Source organism: Alligator sinensis, unplaced genomic scaffold, assembly GCF_000455745.1.
Source record: "Alligator sinensis unplaced genomic scaffold, ASM45574v1 scaffold67_1, whole genome shotgun sequence".
Lineage (NCBI taxonomy): Eukaryota > Metazoa > Chordata > Crocodylia > Alligatoridae > Alligator > Alligator sinensis.
This window is the reverse complement of record NW_005842111.1, coordinates 479,977-500,532: the sequence shown is the minus strand read 5'-3', so window position 1 is coordinate 500,532 and position 20,556 is coordinate 479,977. Positions and strand designations below refer to the sequence as shown.

Sequence of the window (20,556 nt, the reverse complement as noted above, 5' to 3'; positions counted from 1 at the left end):
CTCTAGCCCAGGGTTCCCCTGGCGCACACAGCCTGCCCCTCCCTGGGTGCCTTCTCACTCACAGAGCAAATCAGGGCAGTCTCCTGCTCCTGTGTCCCCCTTCCCTCCTGTGCTCACCCATGCCACAGAGGGGCTTGTAGCAGGGTCTTCCCAGGCTCAGAGTCTCCTCACAGGCAGCTCCTGTCTTGTACCTGCCCTGGCAGGGCTCCTGTGCATCACTCTTGGTGCAGCTTCTAGCTGCCACCCCTGTAGGGCTCCAACAGGGGCTCTCTGAGGGACGGCCTTAGTGAGGTCCTTTTCCTGGTCTCCAGCCTGTTCTCACCCCCTCTCTCTCCCCTCTATTTCCCTCCCTGAGAGAAACTGCTCCCCCCACCCACTTTTAAACAAGCCCTCTCAGCCAATCCCAGGCCAGAACTCTTCCTGGGCTTTTGCTAACATCTCTCTCATTCAAACCTTGCCGGGGCTACATTACCCCTCCCTGCTCAAAGAGGGCTGCCTTCAGAGCAGCTTCACTCACCCTCATGGCAAACGGTGTTCCTATTGGGACAAATGCTGTCTCATCACACTTGCCCCTCTGCAGAGTAGGGCTGTGTGAAGCGGGCCATATTCAATTCAGATTCAGCCTGAAACAGGGACAGTGACTCGATTCATTGATTTGGATCACTGTCCCTGATACGATTCAGCCAAATCCAAATCTGAAGATTTTATGCTGATTTAGAGAATCAGCGATTTGGACACAGACACAGCTTTAAAGCTTTTTCTGCATACCTTGAGGTAGCAGGCCTGGCTTATGATCGCTGCAATGCTGAGGCGCATGGAGCATCCCACAGGAGTGGTGGGGGGCCCTCTACGTGCTCGGCGGTGAACCCAGAAGTCAACCAGAAGTACTTCCAGTCCACTTCCAGGTCTGCCAGGGAGCACACAGGGACCCCCACCCCCCAACCCAGGTGGCACCAGTTGCCGAGCTGGGAGGGCATGGGGGCCCCCCCTGTGTGCTTCCCAGCAGACCCAGAAGTGGACCAGAAGTGCTTCTGGTCTACTTCCAGGTCTGCTGCCGAGTGTGATGGGGAGCCCCCCATACTCCTGTGGGACCCTCCGTGCACCCCAGCATCTCAGCATTCATGAGTCCCTGCTACCTAGAGGTATGTAGAAAAAAACATTTAAAGCTGTCTCTATGTGTGAATCTCTGATTCTTGCTGAATCTCTCCAAATTGATTTGGAGGGTTCCGATTTGATTTAGAGAGATTAAAGAGTCCTCTGATTTGATTCAGATTCAGAGATTCAGCCAAATCTCCACCAAATTGAATCAGGGACCAAAGCTTTGCACAGCCTTACTGCAGAGCAGCCCTTCCTATCCCTTCAGGCAGGTCCAATTTTGATGCTGCTACATTTCAAAAAAAGGCCAGCAGCATACTGGATTGTATTAACAGGTGTATCGTTTGCAAATTCATGGAAGAGATTATTTTTCTCTATTCATCATGGGTGGGGCTCACCTGGAGTATTGTGTCCAGTTTTGGGCCCCACACTTCAGGAAAGATGTGAACAGATTGAAAAGTCCAGTGGAGAGTGTAACAGCGCCGCAGCTGCGATGCGGTTACTAAAAGAGAGGTAACAGCTGCCGGGAACGAGGACAGCCAGGAAATTGATGAATAACCCCGGGCAGCCAATACGAAGCCTGAAAAGGGTAATAAAAGGGGAGGAAACTTACCAAGGATGCCTTCGGGTATGCACTCGATGAAAGAAACGAAAAGGGACCCCTACGGCGACGGAGCCCGAGAGAGTCCAGGAGATAAGGACACATACCCAGATGACGAGGGTAATTGCGGGGAGCGATGCACCCATCCACAGATCATGTCCTACCTTGAAAAGACAGCCTTTGCGCTGAGTCAGGAACTGAGCGGCGGCGCGGAAACCCCCCCTCCCCCCAACAGGTCCGAGGACTCAGAGCGTGAGGATTCCCCAAGCCGGGAGGTGGGGAGAAGAAGAGTAAAGGAAGAGGCACAGAGGGAGAGGGTGAAGGAGCCCCGACCCTGCCTTGCAGCCCCTATAACCCGGACCCTGCACCAGAGGGTGGAGGGAGAAAAAAAAAAAAGAGAAAAGTAAAGTGACGAAGCCGTGCTTCGCAAGCCGGCACGAGCCGCAGACGGGGAATCCCGGTGTCGGCGTTGATCAGCCGCTAACGAGGCAATTAGCGGCTGATCATTGAGTAAGTGGCCAACAAGCGAAGAATAAGAGAGTGAAAGGAAGGAAAAATAGTAAAGTAACAAAGTCGTGCTCCGCAAGCCGGCACGAGCCGCAGACGGGGAATCCCGGGGTTGACGGCAATCAGCCGCTAACAAGGCAATTAGCAGCTGATCACTAAGAGGCCTACAAGTAATCCTGCTTTGATCCCTGAAGACAGGCGGGGAGAACCCTGTGGCAAGCACTCGGGAGGAGGGTCGTCCCTGGGGAAAGAGCCAGGCAACGTTAAATAAAGCACTAGCGGTGAAGATCTGACCTGGGTGTTTTCTTTACCGGGGTACCGGTTTCTAACAACTGTTCCTCCCGCCCCCCACAAATTGTGTTTAGATCAAGTTGTGGCATGTGGGAATTGGGGGGAGTTGCCTGAAAACCGGGTACCCAGGACGGGCACACGCTCACAGAGAGCAACAAAACTTACTGGAGGCCTGGGAAACAAGACTTATGAGGAAAAGTTGAAAGAGCTCAGTTTATCCAATCCAGAGAAGGGAAGACTGAAGATAACTGTCTTCAAATACCTGAAGAGTGATTATATGGAGAAATGGAGAGAGGTTGGAGATGGGTTTTTCTCTGATCAATGACTTCAAGCTGCAGCAGACAAAATTTAGGTTGGAGATTAGGAGTCCAACCTCATCTTCCTCATTTGCATCAGCAGTGTCAAAGTGTGGATCACTGTTGGCACTTAATAACCAACTCCTCAGAATATGAGCAGCTGGCTTGATTATCAATGAAGGTGTTTTGTACTTGGCTCTTTTCTAAGCCATTTTCATCCCCTTAGTATTAGTTAATTACATGGACTCCCAACTGTGATCTTACCAGGAGGTTCCTCTTTCGATAGCTTCAAAAACACTTATGTTGCAATGTCTTGTTTCCAAGTCTTCCTAAACTTTTGCCTCTCCCTTAAGGATGAGGTAATGCAGAACCTCTGCACAGCTCCAGTTGGAAGCATAGCAATAGATCCGTCAGGTCTAGAATAAAATGTTAGCTATGCAGATTCTAAGAACATGTAATAACAAATGGATGGAACCTGACTGAGTGTCAGCAATTAAAGAGGGAGTAAACTTTCACTTATGACCCCAGAGGAGATCAAAACACATTTATAAACAGAATGTGAAGTAGTGTGGGAGGGTGGTTGGAGGAACATAGTATGCAGCACGTAAACATTAGCATGCAGTATAATTTGAGGTGAATTTACTTATGCTTCACACAGGTGTACATATGCTAAAATATTTTTCCAGTTTCAATGAACTAAGGAAGTGCATCATGTGGACATGGCACTCTTAAGTGCATGGCAACTCATTTTAGTACAAAGTACCATATTTACCTAAATCCATGATAACTTTGAATTTAAGACAACCACCCAATAATTAGACGTTGCACATGGAAAATTATTCATTTGTTGTAACTTTCCATGTACAGAAACTAATTATTGGAGGGTCATCTTAAATTCATTCCCCCAGCCCTGTGGCAGGGAAAGCAGTGGCAGGGGACAAGGCCAGACCCCCACTACTTGCACACCCTCTGCCCGCACCTGTCCTCTGCTGTTTCCCCCCCATGTCTGCCCACCCCTTGGACTCTTGTGCCTGTGCTTGTTCCCCCACCCAATCCTTGGGCCTCCCATGCCTGTGCCAGCCTCCCTGCCACCTGCACCCCCTCCACACTCCCTGTTCCCCCCTACTCCCTGCTTCCCAACCCCCACCTAAAGCCCTATACCTAAAGAACTTGTTCAGTCCTCTTTTGAACCTGATGAAATTGGCAGCCTCTACAATGAATTCTACAAATAAATTACATGCTACGTGAAAAAGAGTTTTCTTTTGTTAATTTTAAACATGCTTTCTGGGTACAGACAGAAGTGCAACTCCCAGCTGTAACTCAGAGCGATTTCTGCAAAGTGTTCTGAGTTACATTAAACCAGACCAAACAGAAGTTTGCTGTTGGTTCCATAGGGGAGAAGACTCTAGCTGCAGGCTGGGAGCCTGTAGCCAAGTTCCCAGAGCAATGGCCAGGCTCCAGCCAGTTCTCACTGTTTTCAGAATGGGAGGGGGAAAAGACAGTGGATGGAGTGCATTCTTGGGGCTCCCCAGCTGGTGCTGAAGGGTGGGGTGGGGGAATTGGAGCCCCCCAATACACCCACCCCAGCCTCTAGGGGGGGCTGAAAACCCTCGACTGAATTGTCTCCACTCCCTGTCCCTTGCTCCCATACTGAAAATAGCGACAGGCTAGGAGCTCCACAGAGGGAAGTTACAAAAGGCACTACATTTTGCAACGTCTTTCTGTGATACCTCATGCAATGAGGGGTCAATCAGCCATATATGAAGCTCTCTGCATCTGTGCACTTGTGTTTGGTCACAGCTATAGACTGCTTTCTGTGGCTAGATCAAGCAAAAATTGTCACTTCTGTGTAATAATTTCCCTGAACTGCCCCTCATCTACTTAGTCTCTCTTTGTACAGAAGCCTCTCCTTGCCCTTGGTCATCCTTGTTTCTCTCTCTGTATTTTTGCTAGTTGTACTCTATTATTTGGAAAGTGGGAAGGGGAGACAGCAGAACTGAATGAAGTATTCAGGGTATCATTGCAGCACAGAGGTATAATTATATTTTCTTTTTTTTTTTCAATCCCCTTCTTAAAAAAAACATTCTTAACCAGCCTATTTAATCCAAAGTCTGTAAAACATCTGTGGCATGTTTTACAACTGGAGTTATGCTGTCCTACAGCAAAAGAGAAATTTTCTGAGATGAACCAGAAACAGGAAAAAATGGACATTTTTGTAAAATGGTCTTCAACTTTATTTTAGATACAGAAATAAATTTGGAAAGAAAATATTTTACATTATTATTAATATAGCAATGTCAGAGAGGATTTGTGGATCATTTACACCTTTTTGATGTTTTTCATACTTTACTTAATTTGTCTTGTTTTAATTAAACTTTCATTTTCTCTCTGGAGAGAAAAGAAACAGGAGTGTGAGGAGAAATTATATCAACTTTCAAATATTAACATCACACAAATAGAAATGCCAGGAACAGACTTTGATGGTTTTCTAAGTCAAGCTAAGTTCAGCAAATATTTATCTTTTTCTGACCAATGATTACTATTTCTGTTAAAAGGACACTTGGCTGAAAATTGTTAGGCCTAAATTTTCTTCCTCTTACTCCAGTGTAAATGAGAAAAACGTGGTGCTTCTATTATATATTTTGATATACCTCAGACTGCAAAGAAAAATTGTGGGAATTTCGCTCCCAGCTTCCTGAAGAACACGGGGAAAGGAAATCTCAGGGGAATGTCCTGGGGCACCGGGGGAGGACTGGATGGCACAGTAAGGGTCGGTCCTGTTTCCTGCCTTTTGGCAGGAGAACAGGCAGCAACAGAGGAGCGGCAGAAGTGATGGACGCAGCAGCCGCCAGGCTTTAGAAGTATGCACTCGCTGTGTATAGGCAGGCACACTGCAGCTTCTGGTATAACCAGAAGCCAGGCACCACCCAGGGTGGACAGCTGGTGCAGTGGGGAGACAGCCAGCAACAGGAGTGGGGCTGCTGTGAGAACATGAGCCTGGCATCATGTGGGTGAACCCCACATGAGGGGGAGAGAATACCTGAAGCCCAGGCACTTGGAGGAGTGCCCAGAAGCCAGTGCCCAGAGCTTTGAACAGCTGATGGGGTCCCATTGAGGCCACAAGTGGCAGAGAGGGGTGCAGACCTGAGTGGGATGGAAGATTCTGCAAGTAATTGACTGGATCACGAATGAGAGTCAAGAAGCCCGGGGCTTCACATGCTTTATGTTAATTATTGTCATTTCTTTATCAAGTTGAGTGAATCATTTGATGACCATGAAAGCCCATGTCTGGGCTGGACTGAAATACAGTATTGCTGAATGCGATTAGGAGGACAGCAGTGAGCCAAACCCTGAGGCTCTAAAGACCCCACCTAGGGTATTCCAGCATCCCTGACCAATCAGCAGGTTACCAAAATTTTGCTTTTCCTTTCTTTTGCTAAAGATTAATTTTTGCTTCTGGAACATCTGGTTGGCACATGAATGAGGTAAAGAGGAAGCAGGAGCCCCATGAGGAAGACTCATGGTCCCACACATACAGTCCCATAAACATTGGGAGCCTTCTGCTTATTTAATAATATCAAGATGTGGCGGGCGAGAACAGAAGGGTGACTCATGGGCCTGGATATGTGCATAGGCCAAACTGTTGTTTCATAAGGCCAAGTACATAGAGAGCTCTAGCTCTCGTGCCTGGAGATATCAGACATATCTCCGGTGTTGGCTACAAAACTTTTCAGTGATGAAAGCCAGAGATGCAGTCTGGTTATTTTTTTGTCATAGGAATCCTACCAAATGGACCAAGGCTCTATTGGAAAAATAATACTATACATTTTTACTACAGTGAACAATATAAAGGCTGACTAAATTAAATACAGGTGAATTTATTTAGTTTGATCTAGTTTTTCTTAATTTTAAAGTGAAAAACTGAACTTCATAGACTATACCCAAATAATTCCATTCCTTATCTCCTATTCCTCCATTTACCATATCCTTTGCATTATTTTTTCCTCTTCCATTTCCTCTGCTGTCAGCATGAATGAACCACTTTTATGGTCATCACAATGCTTTATTGTCCTTTGCAAGCTGCCAGTTTCTGTCTAATGCACAAAGTGCTACCTTTAATTTTGTTTTCCATTCAGTCAGATGGAAACAAATATTCATGCCAAAAAAATATTTGCTGCTAAAGTTCTATTTACTATAGAAATTAGTCCAGAACATCCTGCAAAGCAAAAATGCATTTAAAACTCTGCAGGCCATCTAGTGGTCAGAAAATATGCAGAGAAATTTTCTATTTAATTTCTTGTCAGTGATAATCCTACATTTTTCTGATATTGCTAGCCTTGGAAAATGGCGTCATAATAAAGAGCCAGATTTTCAGCTCTAGCTATGTACCTTCTGTGCTACTGTTCTGTTGGGAGATCTGCAAATCTCTGCCATGAGAAAATTCCCAGGTGGATTGCAGCTAGTCCTACACCACTTACTTTCCCCTGTATTCAGGCAGAGAGGGTCATGGATGCAGCACACTTATTATTCACAAGTGTATGCCAACCAATTCATTTCAACACAGTGTAGATAGATGCTTTATACTTCTCCACAATATGAGACAACTTATATATACCACTTGTATTAAAAATATTTTAGGATTGTTACTGGGATTACAGTGTGTATCTCTGTGTAAAGACAGATGATTTGGTGCCCATGAGTTCACCAGTACCAAGCTCCTGGGGAACCCAGAAAAGTAACCACTAATACCTTATGTATACATAAAAATGTCATAGTTTTAAAGGCAGAGATCTTTTGGGGGGAAAAAACAGAGTGCGTATTCCCTTTGAACAACTGGAACTATTTCTTCAAGAGTAAAATAACAATTTTATAGTTAAATAGAATAGAATTGACAGAATCTTTACATGAAGATACCTGAATTTAAATTAATGATAGTTTGGTACCCTCACTCTTAGAGAGCAACAGTATTTGACCAAGAATTAGCAATCTGGGATGGCTCACTTAGCAGAGAAAACACTTAGCATGAACTCTTCAGATTTACCTAATTCCTTTGTTCTTTTGCATGACTTCTAAGTGCTTTGCAGAAAGTGTACATTGCTCAGCTAATTCTAACACACAGAGTGGAGAGTCGTAGGAAATATATTTTGAATTGTGCTTCAATCTGTTTGCATCTTAAAAATTCAGTAGAAACAAGCAACTAAACATTAAATAATCATTCATAAATCTCCTGATTTTTTTAGAGATGCATTTTAAAACAAACAAACAAGCAATGCTCAGTTTGTTAGATTCTGGTTTTCTTTTAATTTCATATGAGAATTTCCTAAGTTGCAGTCATAGAGTATTAGTGTTGGAGACTTCACCTACTCCCCCAGCATGACACAATATCCAAAAGAATGTGTGACCTTAGTAAGACAATAAAGGGATTTCTGTATTGACTTGTTCAACTTTGGGATCGGGCAGATGTGCAACTATAACAGGGTAAGTTTCCTCTTGGGGAAACTGTCCAAACATTGGCAACCCCACAGGAGAAAACACTCTTTTCAAAGCAGGGGGGGAAAAACCCAGAAAAACAACCAACCCTATCTCATTTACATTTTTGTTCCTTGTACAAATGTAGTTAATTTATTCTCAGAATCACTGAAGTACACATTTTGCAATTTGTATACAATTTCTTAAGAACATTTGCTAATTTAATAGGTCACTTTCCAACAATAATAAGTTTGTCAAACTTTTTCCTTTTTTTAAAATGATATAATAATACACTTTGTTTTCCCTGTGGGGCAAACTTTTTAGTTTTTCAAAAACTGAGCCCAAACTGGTTTGGACATTTTTGAGACCTAAAAGACGTATGATTCAGAGCTCTAGCAAAACAACCAGAAAACTAGAGCAAAGCTCTACCACCGAAATCCAGATCCAAATGGAATTTTCCCAAAGTAGAAGGCACTCTGATGCAGTGTTTGGAAAAGACCCAGCATGGGAGAGGGAGTGAGAGAGAGAATTAAGGTGTGTACCTGGGATAACTGTAGGTTCATCTGGAGATTCCAAGTTTATTTTTAGTTCAATTATTCAGGAATACTGAAAATGGGGAGTTTAGTATATATTAGCCCTCTTCGGGGATTCAACATGTTCACAAAGACTTCAATAACTAGAAATGAATGTATGGCCTGAAACAGGGATATCATCAAACATATGGTTCACAGGTCAGAACCCCACATCATGGGGCCAGTCCATGGACAGGATCTGGCCCACAGACCCTCTCGCCTTCCCTTTCCCTGTCTCAGTATATCTAATCCTGAGGCTGCTTCAGCCATTCTGGGAACTACACTGCATGTAGCATGCTTCTCAGATTGGCTTGAATGTAGCACAGTCTGGTCAGAGCAGTAGCTGTGCTGCATGCAGTGTCTGCACTGATCAAACTGCACCAAATGCAGTGCCTTTTTTAGGATGTGTGCTGCACATGGCGCCTGCTGCAGCTGGTCTGGGACCCACATGCAGTGTGTGTGGCACGGTCCTGGAACTACTGGGGCTGGCACCACATGCAGTGTAATGCAGTTGGGACAGCCACCGTGTGTAGCATGGCTGCCACTCCAGCAGAACTGTGCTGAATGCAGCACCCGTTCTGGCCACTCTGAGATCCATGATGTACTCAGGGCAGATCCCAGACTGGCCAGAGCAGCCTCCAGATAAAGTATGTTGGGGATGGGGGAAAGGGGAAGAGGGAAGGGGAGAATGGTCTGTAGACCATTCTGTGGACTGGCCCTACACTACTCATCCAACCCATAGGGCTGGATGAGTTTGGCACCCCTGACCTAGAATCTCCCTGAATTTCCATTTAATCTGAGGGCAGATCAGAGAAGTCTGGGCTCATGTAAAATGGGTAAAAATGTGATTTCTCCTCTTACTTAATCCAAATGATGTCAGGCTAAGTATTATCTTTATTCATTTTAAAACTCTGAGAAATATTTTGTTTCCCATGCTCACTTTGGAAATAACAGTTGATTTATCATTTCCCCATATTTATTTCCTTAGTTGCGGATTTAAAACAGTGCACTAATATGAATCTTAAACCACAGCTTAGACTTACCTTGCAATGGTAGTCCTACATTTTTTAATGGTTCACAGCACAGAAGATCTTTATTTTAAGATAGTGGTCTAGACTTTTGACCATAAAATGAATGGCTCTGATTCACTAAAACTTGCTTCTCAGTCTTCAAATACAAAAACTTCCTTCCTGAAGCTGAGACCACAAACCTGAGTAAGCAAAGAAATGCACTGTAAAGATAAATGTATCATAATGTATCTATCAAAAGGCATTGGGTTGTAATAGGGAATATGCCACAAAAAGCAAGTTCTACTACCATTACTCACAACAAATAATCTGCATAGTCTGCCTCTCAGGAAAAATTATTGACAAGTAGAGCACTGCTTAATGCCATTTTGGACAGCAAAGACCTATCCTTAGAGATAAGTGCTAAAAAGGATCAGTTTATTATACTTCCTGTTTGACTGATTTTATGGATTTGAGGTTCTAACCTTAATACTATATCATTATTTGCCTATCAGTATCTCAGTTTGTCTTCCATATGCTTTTAAAGTGTGTTATTAATTGAATACCTTCAAAAGATTATTCATGGACTTGGACAACTTTGTGGTAGGCATCATACAAATATTATTATTGAAAGGCAATTCTTTGAATTATACTAGGAAAAGCTTGACCAAATTCCAGGCAGTCTTCCTCAAATGCAGAGCTAGTGCTGGAGGGCGTTTCCTCAGAGTTTAATGTACTAAATGAATTTCATTAAGGATAGGAATAGATTATTTGTTCTTCACAAATTAGAATTTAGAGACTGTCTCAAGCTTTTCAGTGACAGGAGAGCATGAACAGTTCCCAAATCAAGCACTTGAGCTAGGGACAGAAACTACACATATACTGGTATAAATGATCAAAAAACTGTTCAAATCTGTAACACAACAGAAGTTTGATGCACATAAACCACTTTCAAAATGGCTGAAACTAGTTTATGATAAACCTGGATGGGTGTAGTATCAGACTTAAATGATTTAGATTAAATCAGTTAATTGAACTTGTGTCCCAAATCCCCTCCAGATTCAAGTTAACTCACAGCACCCCAGGATGCTTTGTACCTCCCTGCAAACCCCACCCCCTCACAGGGGGGTGGGCTAGCCTTGGCCCAAGCTGAATGCTCCAGCCAAGCAAGAAGACATGGGCTAGTGCTCCTCCACTCCTCCCCTCCCCAGTTTCTGGCCAGGTGGCTGTATTTCTAGAGTCAAAAGTGATTATCTCTTCACAAACTTATTGGTTAAATATACTCAGCTTAGCTGATGAACCAGGGTGGATAGAGAAAAGTGGTAGAATGGAATGAGAACAAGTTAAAGAAGGAATATTGTATTTCTCAAAGGCAAGTCCAAATGACCAATTCAAATGACAAAATATGGTAAGACACAGAAGTAAATTAATCTGGTACCATCAGAATTAGTGAATTTGTGGGGAGAGGGGAAGAATATGGTGTCTAAGATCTAGTCAACAGCTGGTGGTATAGTTTCATTTATTTATTTTTGTGATGGTGCAGAGGTAATTAGCAGTTAGCTCTGAAATTCTTGTGTCCAGCTCTGAAAACTTGTTTGTCTAAATTATCCAGCTGAAACTAAGGTTGTATATAACCAGTTGTATGTATAATTACTGGATAGTGAAATGCAAAACAGTACCTTTGTGAAAAGTACTGTGGAATTTCTCATGAAAATATGTGGTCATAACTTCAGATCTATATGTGTATACATTTTCAGAATTTTTATTTTTTTTTGTTTGTTTTATCCAAAAAGCAAATACTATATTTCTAAGATGCATAAAATTTCTGAATGTAATTTAATGATATATTGAGCTTTATTAAAAAAGATGATAGTTAACACAAAGTAAGTTTCATCTCCTTGAAACCTTGCCAAAATATCATTTGGATGGAGAATTTTAGAAGGCAGGTCAGAGAACTGAAATGAATCATAGAAAACCAGTCAAAGATAAATGTGTTCCTTTGATTAGTTTGGCAGGAAAAAAACTGTGAAAAAGCATCAAGAACTTAGTTTCTTTTTTATTAAACCAACAGTTTCTCAATCCTAGAAAAACTCATATATTAAGAAAATATTGAAAGATGATATACTGTTATAATGAATGAAATATTAAACTCTGTTAAAAAGCAATGTGTAACACCCTATTGACTCCATGCCAAGCTGTGGCTCAAGTGTACAATGCAAATTAGTCCTGCTACTCATTATCCGGTTAGTCATTTTGCGCAAACTTTTTTTTTGCGGGGGGGGGGGGGGGATTTTTTTCTCCTCTAGTTTTAATACAAAGGCCATAAGTAGTGAACAAAACTAAATAGAAATTATCAAAAGAGGAATGAAAGGTCTGTGGTTAAGGCTTAAAACTAGACATTTGAGTTCAGACTCCTTTCTTTGTAGTCATAGGAAATGAATTAACCTTATCTCCAAAATGAAGTGATTCCCTTGCTTTTAGAAACTGTTGTGAGAAGAAATTCAGTAGTGTTTGTGTATCATCACATAATGCAGTGATGTGGCAGTTTTATATGACTAAAAGGATAGAAAAAATAAATATAGGTTATAACTAGTGCTGCTTCTAAGTTTTCAGAGAGTACCCAAGGTTGTCCAGGGTTTGACTGGCCAGAATTTGAATCAGAGATCTGAGATATGAATGTAGAACTTTGTTGAAATATCCAAAGAACATGTCATCCCCTGAGGCTAAGTACAAGCAGTCAAAGGGCATCTATACACATGCTCCGAGTGAGGGGGGGCTTTAATTAGAGCGTCATGTGTATTCAGCATCCTGCACTTCAAAATGGTGGTGAGGGCACTCTAACTAAAGTTTGTTCAATGAGCTTAGTTAAAGCACCCCAGCCACCATTCCAAAGTGCAGGATGCTGAATACACATGATGTGGAGGCTGCTGGACCATGCTAACTAGCTAATTAGCAGACTCCAGCAGACTCACAGCAGACTCGATTAATTAGCTAATTAGCACATGTTGGAGCAGAGGTCCATCACATGTATAGGTGCCCAAAGAGCCTGAGGTAGAATCAGTCCAATCTTTGCAGGTTTCTCTAAGCTACATAGATTGGACCATTAATGAATGGAGCTCATGTTCACTCTTCATTTGGGTAAGGCAGACAGATTCCTGCACTGGCGCAGGCCAGAAGTGCTCTCACATACTCCCAGCCTGCCGGCCATTGCTGAACCAAGCAGAGCCCAGCCAAGCAGGGACCATCTCTAACTGTCTGCCAAAAACACCCTCAACCCTCTGCTGTCCCCCTGTGTGGGAGGAGCAGAGCCTTCTGCCCTGGTCCTGAGCCCCTGAGCTGGGGTCTATCCATGTGAAGGGAGCCCTGCACTGAGAGGGGTTTCCCTTGCCCCACCCTGGGCCATCACAAATTGGAGTCTACCCAGCTGTGAGAAGCCCTATGACACAGTGGTTTCCCCTTCCCCAACCAGCCAAGCCAGCTATTGAGGCCTTTCCCCTGTGAGTCACTGCCTCTGACCCACAGGGGGAGGAGGAAAGGAGCCTCATGAGCTGGGGTCTTCCCAGCTGTGGGGAGTCCTGCACCATGGTGGTTCCCCACCTGCTATCCAGCTGGGCCAGCTCCTTAGCCTCACCCCCTGCAATTCTCTGCCTCTGACCCACAGGAGGAGGGGAAATTATCCCCCCACCCCAGCCCCAGGCTCTCCCCAAGTTGGGTTGTGCCCAGCTGCAGGGAGCTCCATGCCACAGGGGGTTCCCCCACCCTAGTTCTGGGCTCCCCCTGAGACAAGGTCTTCTAAGCTGTGGGGAGCCCCATGCCCCAGTGAGTCCACCCCACAACTTGGCCAGCAGACCCTGGCTCAGGTGAGCTGGGACTGCGGTGGTTGTTTCCTTCCCCCTCCCGCCAGCAAGACTCACAAGAAGCAGGGCTGAAAAGCTGGACTGAATGGGTGGGAGGGGAAACCGCCATGGTGTGGGGCTCCCTAGAACTTGGAAGACCCCAGCTTGGAAGGGCTGGGACTAGGATGGGGGGCTCCTTCTCTCCCCTTTGCATGTCAGAGGTAATGACTTGCAGGGAACAGGGCTGTGCAGCCTGGCTGGAGTGGGAGAAACCCAGCTTGGCAGACCCCAGCTAGGGGAAGCCCCCCAGAGAGTGCTTTGTTCCCTTGCCCCCCTCAGCCCCGTCCCACCCCTCCCCCCCACCCCGCACCCCACCAGGCTGAGAGGATGCAGGGCTGAGGAGTAGAAGCTTTGCTGCCTCAGCTTTGTTAGAACCTGGAGGCAGAGCTGGCCCAGTTCAGCTGGATCACAGGAGCACTGGCAGAGGCCAGCCCACCCATCCACCCACCCTGTGAGGGGGCAGGTTTAGTGGGAGACCACAAAAGTTCCTGGGATACTGGGGAACTGTGACCTAAGTTGAGTCAGGAGGGGATCTGGACCAGAAGTTTAATAGACTGGTACAACCTAAACTGATTCAATCTGATACTACATTCATCTAAGTTTTTCACCATTTTAAAACTGGTCAATGTGCACTGAACTTCTATTCTGTTACAGGTTTAGACAGGTTTCCAATCACTTATACTAGTTTACGTGCAATTTATGTCCCTAGCCTAAGTCTCTAAAGAAGCAGGCAGAGCTTAGCTCTATCACAGTAATTTGAGATAAAAATAATGGCCCATTATTTCCCATGGCTGAGTTTATAATGGGATCAAGATGTCAGAACAAAGTTCTAGCTCACTAATGCCAGCCCATTGCCTAGATTCAGTTTGTCTAGATTATATGAAGATGACTCTGTTGGCTAGATTAAAAATCATGCCAAAAGGGAAACTTTTGGCATTTTTTTGAATATTCATGTTGTAAAAGTCAACTTCTGTACTCAGAGCTGTTAGGCTGTTCTGATTCAGTTATGCTGTGCCGTGTCTGTGTTTGGATAGAAGGATATTGCCAAGATTTTGGGAACTACACAGGAAAGTTAGGTGGACATATCAGCATCACAGTAGCCCTGTGCCTGCCAGTTCTGGGTGGTGCATAGTTTCAGCACCTTCCACCTGGAAAAAATAATATAGTCTCAAGACTATTGTAGCAGCTAGTCTCCAGTCCCCTAAATGGCTGCAGAACCCTGTCAGTGTTAATTATGATGAAATTTCTTTTGGAAGGGGAAGAATGGAAATGACCATGTTAAGAAACACAAATTTCTTAGATTTCATAGACATTATGGCTGGAAGGGACCTCAGAAGATCATCGAGTCCAGCCCCCAACCCAAAGGGCAGGAAGTCAGCTGGGGTCATAGGATTCCAGCAAGATAAGCATACAATTTTCTCTTGAAGGTGTTCAATGTAGGTGCTTGAACCACCTCTGATGGCAAGCTATTCCAGTAAATAAATTGTTCCTTGTGTCCAGCCTGAAATGGTCTTGCTGGAGTTTATAACCATTCGACCTCATCATCCCTTGGGGCACTCTGGTAAACAAATGTTCCCCCAGATACTGGTGGTCACCCCTGATAAACTTATAGGTGGACATCAGATCACCCCTGAGCCTGCACTTTTCCAGGCTAAAGAGCCCCAGGGCTCTCAGCCTGTCATCGTAAGGTCTGTTTTCCATACCTCTGATTATGCACGTGGCTCTTCTCTGGACTCTCTCAAGCTTCTCCACATCCTTTTTGATTTGTGGGGCCCAAAACTGTACGCAGTACTCCAGCTGCAGCCTCACCAAGGCCGAGTACAAGGGGAGAATGACATCCCGGTATTTGCTTGAGAAGCATCTATGGATGCAAGCCAGCGTTTTGGTTGCTTTACTAGCCGCAGCATCTCATTGAAGGCCCATGTTCATCTTGTGGTCAATGATGACCCCCAAGTCTCTTTCTTCCGTAGTGCTAGCCAGTGTAGCACTGCCGAGCCTATAAGGATGCTGCAGGTTTTTCCTCCCATGGTGGATCTCCTGAAAACCTTGCGTTCATGGATCTCCATTCATGAATCTCCTGAAAACCTTGCATTTTTCAGTGTTAAACACCATCAGGTTCTCGTCCACCCATTTGCTGAGCCTGTCCAAGTTAGCCTGGATCGCCCTCCTGTCTTTAGGTATGGATGCCTTGCCCCCAAGGTTGGGTGCATTTGCCTTTCCCCAAAGTTTGGTGTCATCGGCGAACTTGGCCAGTCCGCTTCTGACTCCAATGTCCACATCATTAATGAACATGTTGAACAATATGGGTCCAAGGACAGAGCCTTGGGGGACGCCACTGGTCACAGGGCACCATGACGATTGACTTCCATCAATTACCACCCTCTGGGTCTGACCACGAAGCCAATTTCCCAGCCATCAGATAGTGGTGGACCCAAGGCCACAATTGGCCAGTTTTGCCAAGAGGTGATCATGGGATACCAGATCAAAGGCTTTTTGGAAGTCAAAATATATGACATCAATCTGTTCTCCCTTGTCCAGGTGATAGGTCACCTGGTAATAAAAGGAAATGAGATTGGTCAAGCAAAACCTACCACAACAAACCCATGCTGGCTGTCCCTCAGGATGTTGGTGTCAGCCAGTCCATTAAAGATGGCCTCTTTAATAAACTTTTCTAAGACCATCCCCAGGATAGAGGTCAGGCTGATGGGCCTGTAGTTTGCTGGATCCACTTTCCTCCCCGTCTTGAAGATAGGCACCACATTGGCCTTCTTCCAGTCTTCAGGCACTACACCAGAGCGCCAGGAGTTTGCAAAGATCCGTGCCAGGAACTGGAGTTCTTGATGGCCTTCTTTATCATACTAAGGACAATCCTTTTATATAACAAATATATGTATATATCAATATATCAAAATTCTCAGAAAAGCAGATACTTCCTTTAGCTACTTCTAGATGTTTTGCCTTTTGGCTACAAAATCAATGCATATAGTTCAATAGTGAAAACTATTAACATAAAAGGGAAAATGAAAGGACAGGAGATTGCCAGTACTGTTTTAATGTACTTCAAGTCCTCAGTTTATTAGACTGTTACCATTCTTTACATTACTTCCAACTTTTAATGTTTTGTGCTGTACATGTGTTTAGGGTTGTTTTTTTCCAAACTCATTATGTTTAACTTAAAATATTTTTCTTGAAGAGCAGTTCATGTCCTGGTGTGTGACTATTTGGTTTGACACTAGTCTTTCCTGTTTGAAATGACAGGTTTTGGAATATGCTCATCCACCTACCTTTGGGAGGTAATCAGAGAGAAAGAGGCTTGAACAGTAGGGAGATCATTAGGCTCAGTAGGGAGATCATGGATCTCCTGAAAACAAAAAGAGAAGCCTATAAAAGATGGAAGCCAGGAATTACCCCGAAGGAGAAGTCCACAGGGAATGGCCTGTACCTGTAGGAATTGTATTAGAAAAGCTAAGGCAGAAATGGAATACAGACTGGCAACAGAAACCAAAAACAATAAAAAGCCCTTCTTTAGGAAGCAGGAAAAAAAAAAGGGAAATGTAGCAGCCCTGCAGAACACAATGGAACAGCTGACAACTGACACTCAGGAGAAAACTGAATTCCTAAATGAATACTTTGCACTGGTATTCCACCAGACAACGGACATTAACACACCAGACAAAAAACTGGATGGACAAGGTGGGGGTGATCGCCCACCTATAATCAGTGAAGATCTTGTGAAGGAATACCTAGAGATGCTGAAAATCTATAAGTGGGCAGGACCCGATGAACTATACCCTAGGGTGCTGAAAGAACTGGCTAACATGATCACACAACCAATGATAAAGCTATTTGAGAACTCATGGTGCTTGGGCAAGGTCCCAGAAGACTGGGAAAGGGCCAAGATGATGGTACCTATCTTCAAAAAAGGAAGGAAGGAGAACCCAGGGAATTATAGGCCAAACAGTCTGACCTCAATCCCTGGAAAAATCCTGGAAAAAATTATCAAAGAATCCAGCATTGATAGGGTAACAGAAGGCAGTATTCTAAATGACAGTCAAGATGACTTTGTTGCCGGCAGGTCATGCCTGACCAACCTCATCACTTTCTATGATCAGGTAACTCACCACCTGATTAAGGGAGATGAGGTCAACCTCATATACTTGGATTTCAAAAAGGCTTTTGACTTGGTCTACCACGATGTCCTCATGGTAAAATTTGCAAGTTACAGCCTCAACAACTTAATTATCCAGTGGCTAGGAAACTGGCTCTGAGGTCAGACCCCGACGGTGCTAATAGACAGAACTGAGTTGACATGGTGAAAGGTGACCAGTACTGTCTCTCAAGGCTCAGCACTCAGACCAGTACTTTTCAACATTTTCATCAACGATTTGGACACAGGTGTGGAAAGTGTACTGGCAAAGTCCGCAGATGACACCAAGTAATGGGGAAGTGCAGTCACACTGGAAGACAGGTTGAGGATACAGGCTGACCTGGACAGGCTTGTAATGAGGGGGATCTAAACCTGATGATGTTTAATACCAAGAAATGTAAAGTGCTCCATCTGGAGAGAAACAACCCACAGCATACCTACAGGCTTGATGGCACAACATTAGCCAGCACCACAACTGAAAGAAACCTGAGGGTCACGATCGACCATAAAATGAACATGAGCCACCAGTGCCATGTGATAGCCAGAAAAGTGAACAACACTCTGGCATGCATCAACTGATGCATCACAAGCAAGACTAAGGATTTCATCCTCCCGCTCAACTCAGCATTGGTGAGGCCACAGCTAAAGTACTGCATCCAGTTCTGGGTGCTGAAGTTCAAGAGGGATGTGGAGAAGCTGGAAAGAGTCCAAAGGAGGGCCACATGAATGATTAGAGGTCTGGAGAACAGACCATATGACAAGAGACTGAGGGACATGGGAGTGTTCGGACTGGAGAAGAGAAGACTCAGAGTGGACTTGGTGGCAGCCTTTACATATATAAGGGGTAAACATCAGGGGCTAGGAGAACACCTGTTCACCAAGGCACCCCAGGGGAAGACTTTGAATAACGGTCATAAACTGATAGAGGATCGCTTCTGATTAGGCATTAGGAAAAACTTCTTTATGGTTCATGCGTCCAGAGTCTGGAATAGACTCCCCCCAGAGGTGGTAAAGTCACCTTCCCTGGGGATCTTCAAAAGATGACTGGATGCAAACCTTGGTGGGGTCATCTGACCTCATCAGTCTTTCCTGCCTTGAGAGGGGGGGCTGGACCTGATGTTCTCTGAGGTCCCTTGCAGCCCCTAACTTCTGTAAGTCTATAAACACTTAGTTCACACTGGAATTACTTAAATATGATTTTTCATGAAGAATGGTGGAAGTGTGGTCTTCCAAGCAGTAAATGTGACAAAGTACCTGGAGGCCAGGGGCACTGTAGCCCTTACAATCTTTTGAGACCTGGCCAGCAAGAGAAGGAAGTTTGTTCTCCTCTGGCAAATGGGAAGTCAAGAGGCATGCAATTCGTTCCACTGCTACCACTATCCATTTAGAACAGTTTTTCAAAATGTGTATGCATAACTTTGTATTTTCTATCAAGTGAACATTCAAATACCAATTTTGTTGAAGAATGTTGTTATTTTTAGATGCAAATACATTTGAATTCAGTTATGAATGCACAATTAGAGGTTGCACTGAAGATCTTCAAATTATCTGACCCTGTACTTTCAACAGTCACAAAACTCAGTACTGAAAATAGACCTACAACATCCTGTGTTGTTAAATAATTTAAATTATGTTTCTCAAAATATATAGGACTCAAGGACTCAAAGTTTCAAAGTTGACTTTGAAATTTTATTAGCATAAGGTATGGAGTCCACACACACAAAAATTATCACATTGGGTTATCCAAAATTCTGTTTCAAATAGAATCCACAGTAGATCCAATGATGCAATAGATCTAGTTGTTTACTTATAAAGAAATTAATTTTAAAGTAACAGAACTGAAGCTGGAAATAAAAAATATAAGCCTTATTTTAAAAGAGATCTGATCTAGAGTGTAAAATAAATATAACTCTTGGTTGCTTGCTCACAATAGTCCTTTTAATCTACTCCAGAGGTGAGATTTAAGAATCATAGGTCTCTTGCTAAACAAAGCTGAGGATCTGGGTTTGTTATCTCTGTGTACACAATATATCTGTGTATATGCAGCATATTTGTTTCTCTGTATATCTCTCTTTGTCTCTCTTACTACAATATATTTAGGTATCCAGGTAGGCATGTTTTGTTCTGAAGCTTTGTACAGAACAGGTTTTTTAATTACCTTCAATTTAAGGTCAACTTTACTAAAAAGGTACTGGATTTTATGTTATTCAGGAAATATGAATGAAATGAAGAGGGGCTGTGTCTTAGTTCCTACTTTATTCCTGTTGCTCAGCTGTATCCCTTGGCAAGTGACTGCAGATCCAGAGGACAGAGAGGATGAGGACATTCCAGGTAAGAATGTACAAATATTGTCTAGGAAATGTTTCTAACTGCAATAAACCAATGAATTAAATGTTTTGTGGACCTGACCATACAAGCAACCAGCCCTAAAAAATATAATGGGCCACTGTCCTTGCAACAGTATGTTAAGAAATTGTGTGTACATGTGTGTACATGTGTGTACATGAGTACAGTAGAATGACTGGAGGAGGGGAACAAGCAGAGAACCAGCCTTGGACACCTATGAATGGGTGTGAGAACCCTCCTCTCCCCCTCACAACTGGGAGTCTGTACCACAGGTGCTGCCCAGTTACAGGAGTAGGGCAATGCAGCCCCACACCCAGGGTGCAAATTAC

The 20,556-nt window shown here is 43.9% G+C and overlaps 1 protein-coding gene across 3 annotated transcripts in view; it reads left to right on the top strand.

Moving 5' to 3' along the window:
- Positions 1-20,556, top strand: part of TFPI (tissue factor pathway inhibitor) — a 78,133-nt gene that overhangs the window by 10,145 nt on the left and 47,432 nt on the right. For all 3 annotated transcript variants that reach the window (XM_006024627.3, XM_025205332.1, XM_025205331.1), the window contains one exon: positions 20,093-20,212. In XM_006024627.3, coding sequence (XP_006024689.1) covers positions 20,098-20,212 — 115 coding nt within the window. In that variant the 5' untranslated portion in view covers positions 20,093-20,097. The remainder of the gene's footprint in view (positions 1-20,092; positions 20,213-20,556) is intronic.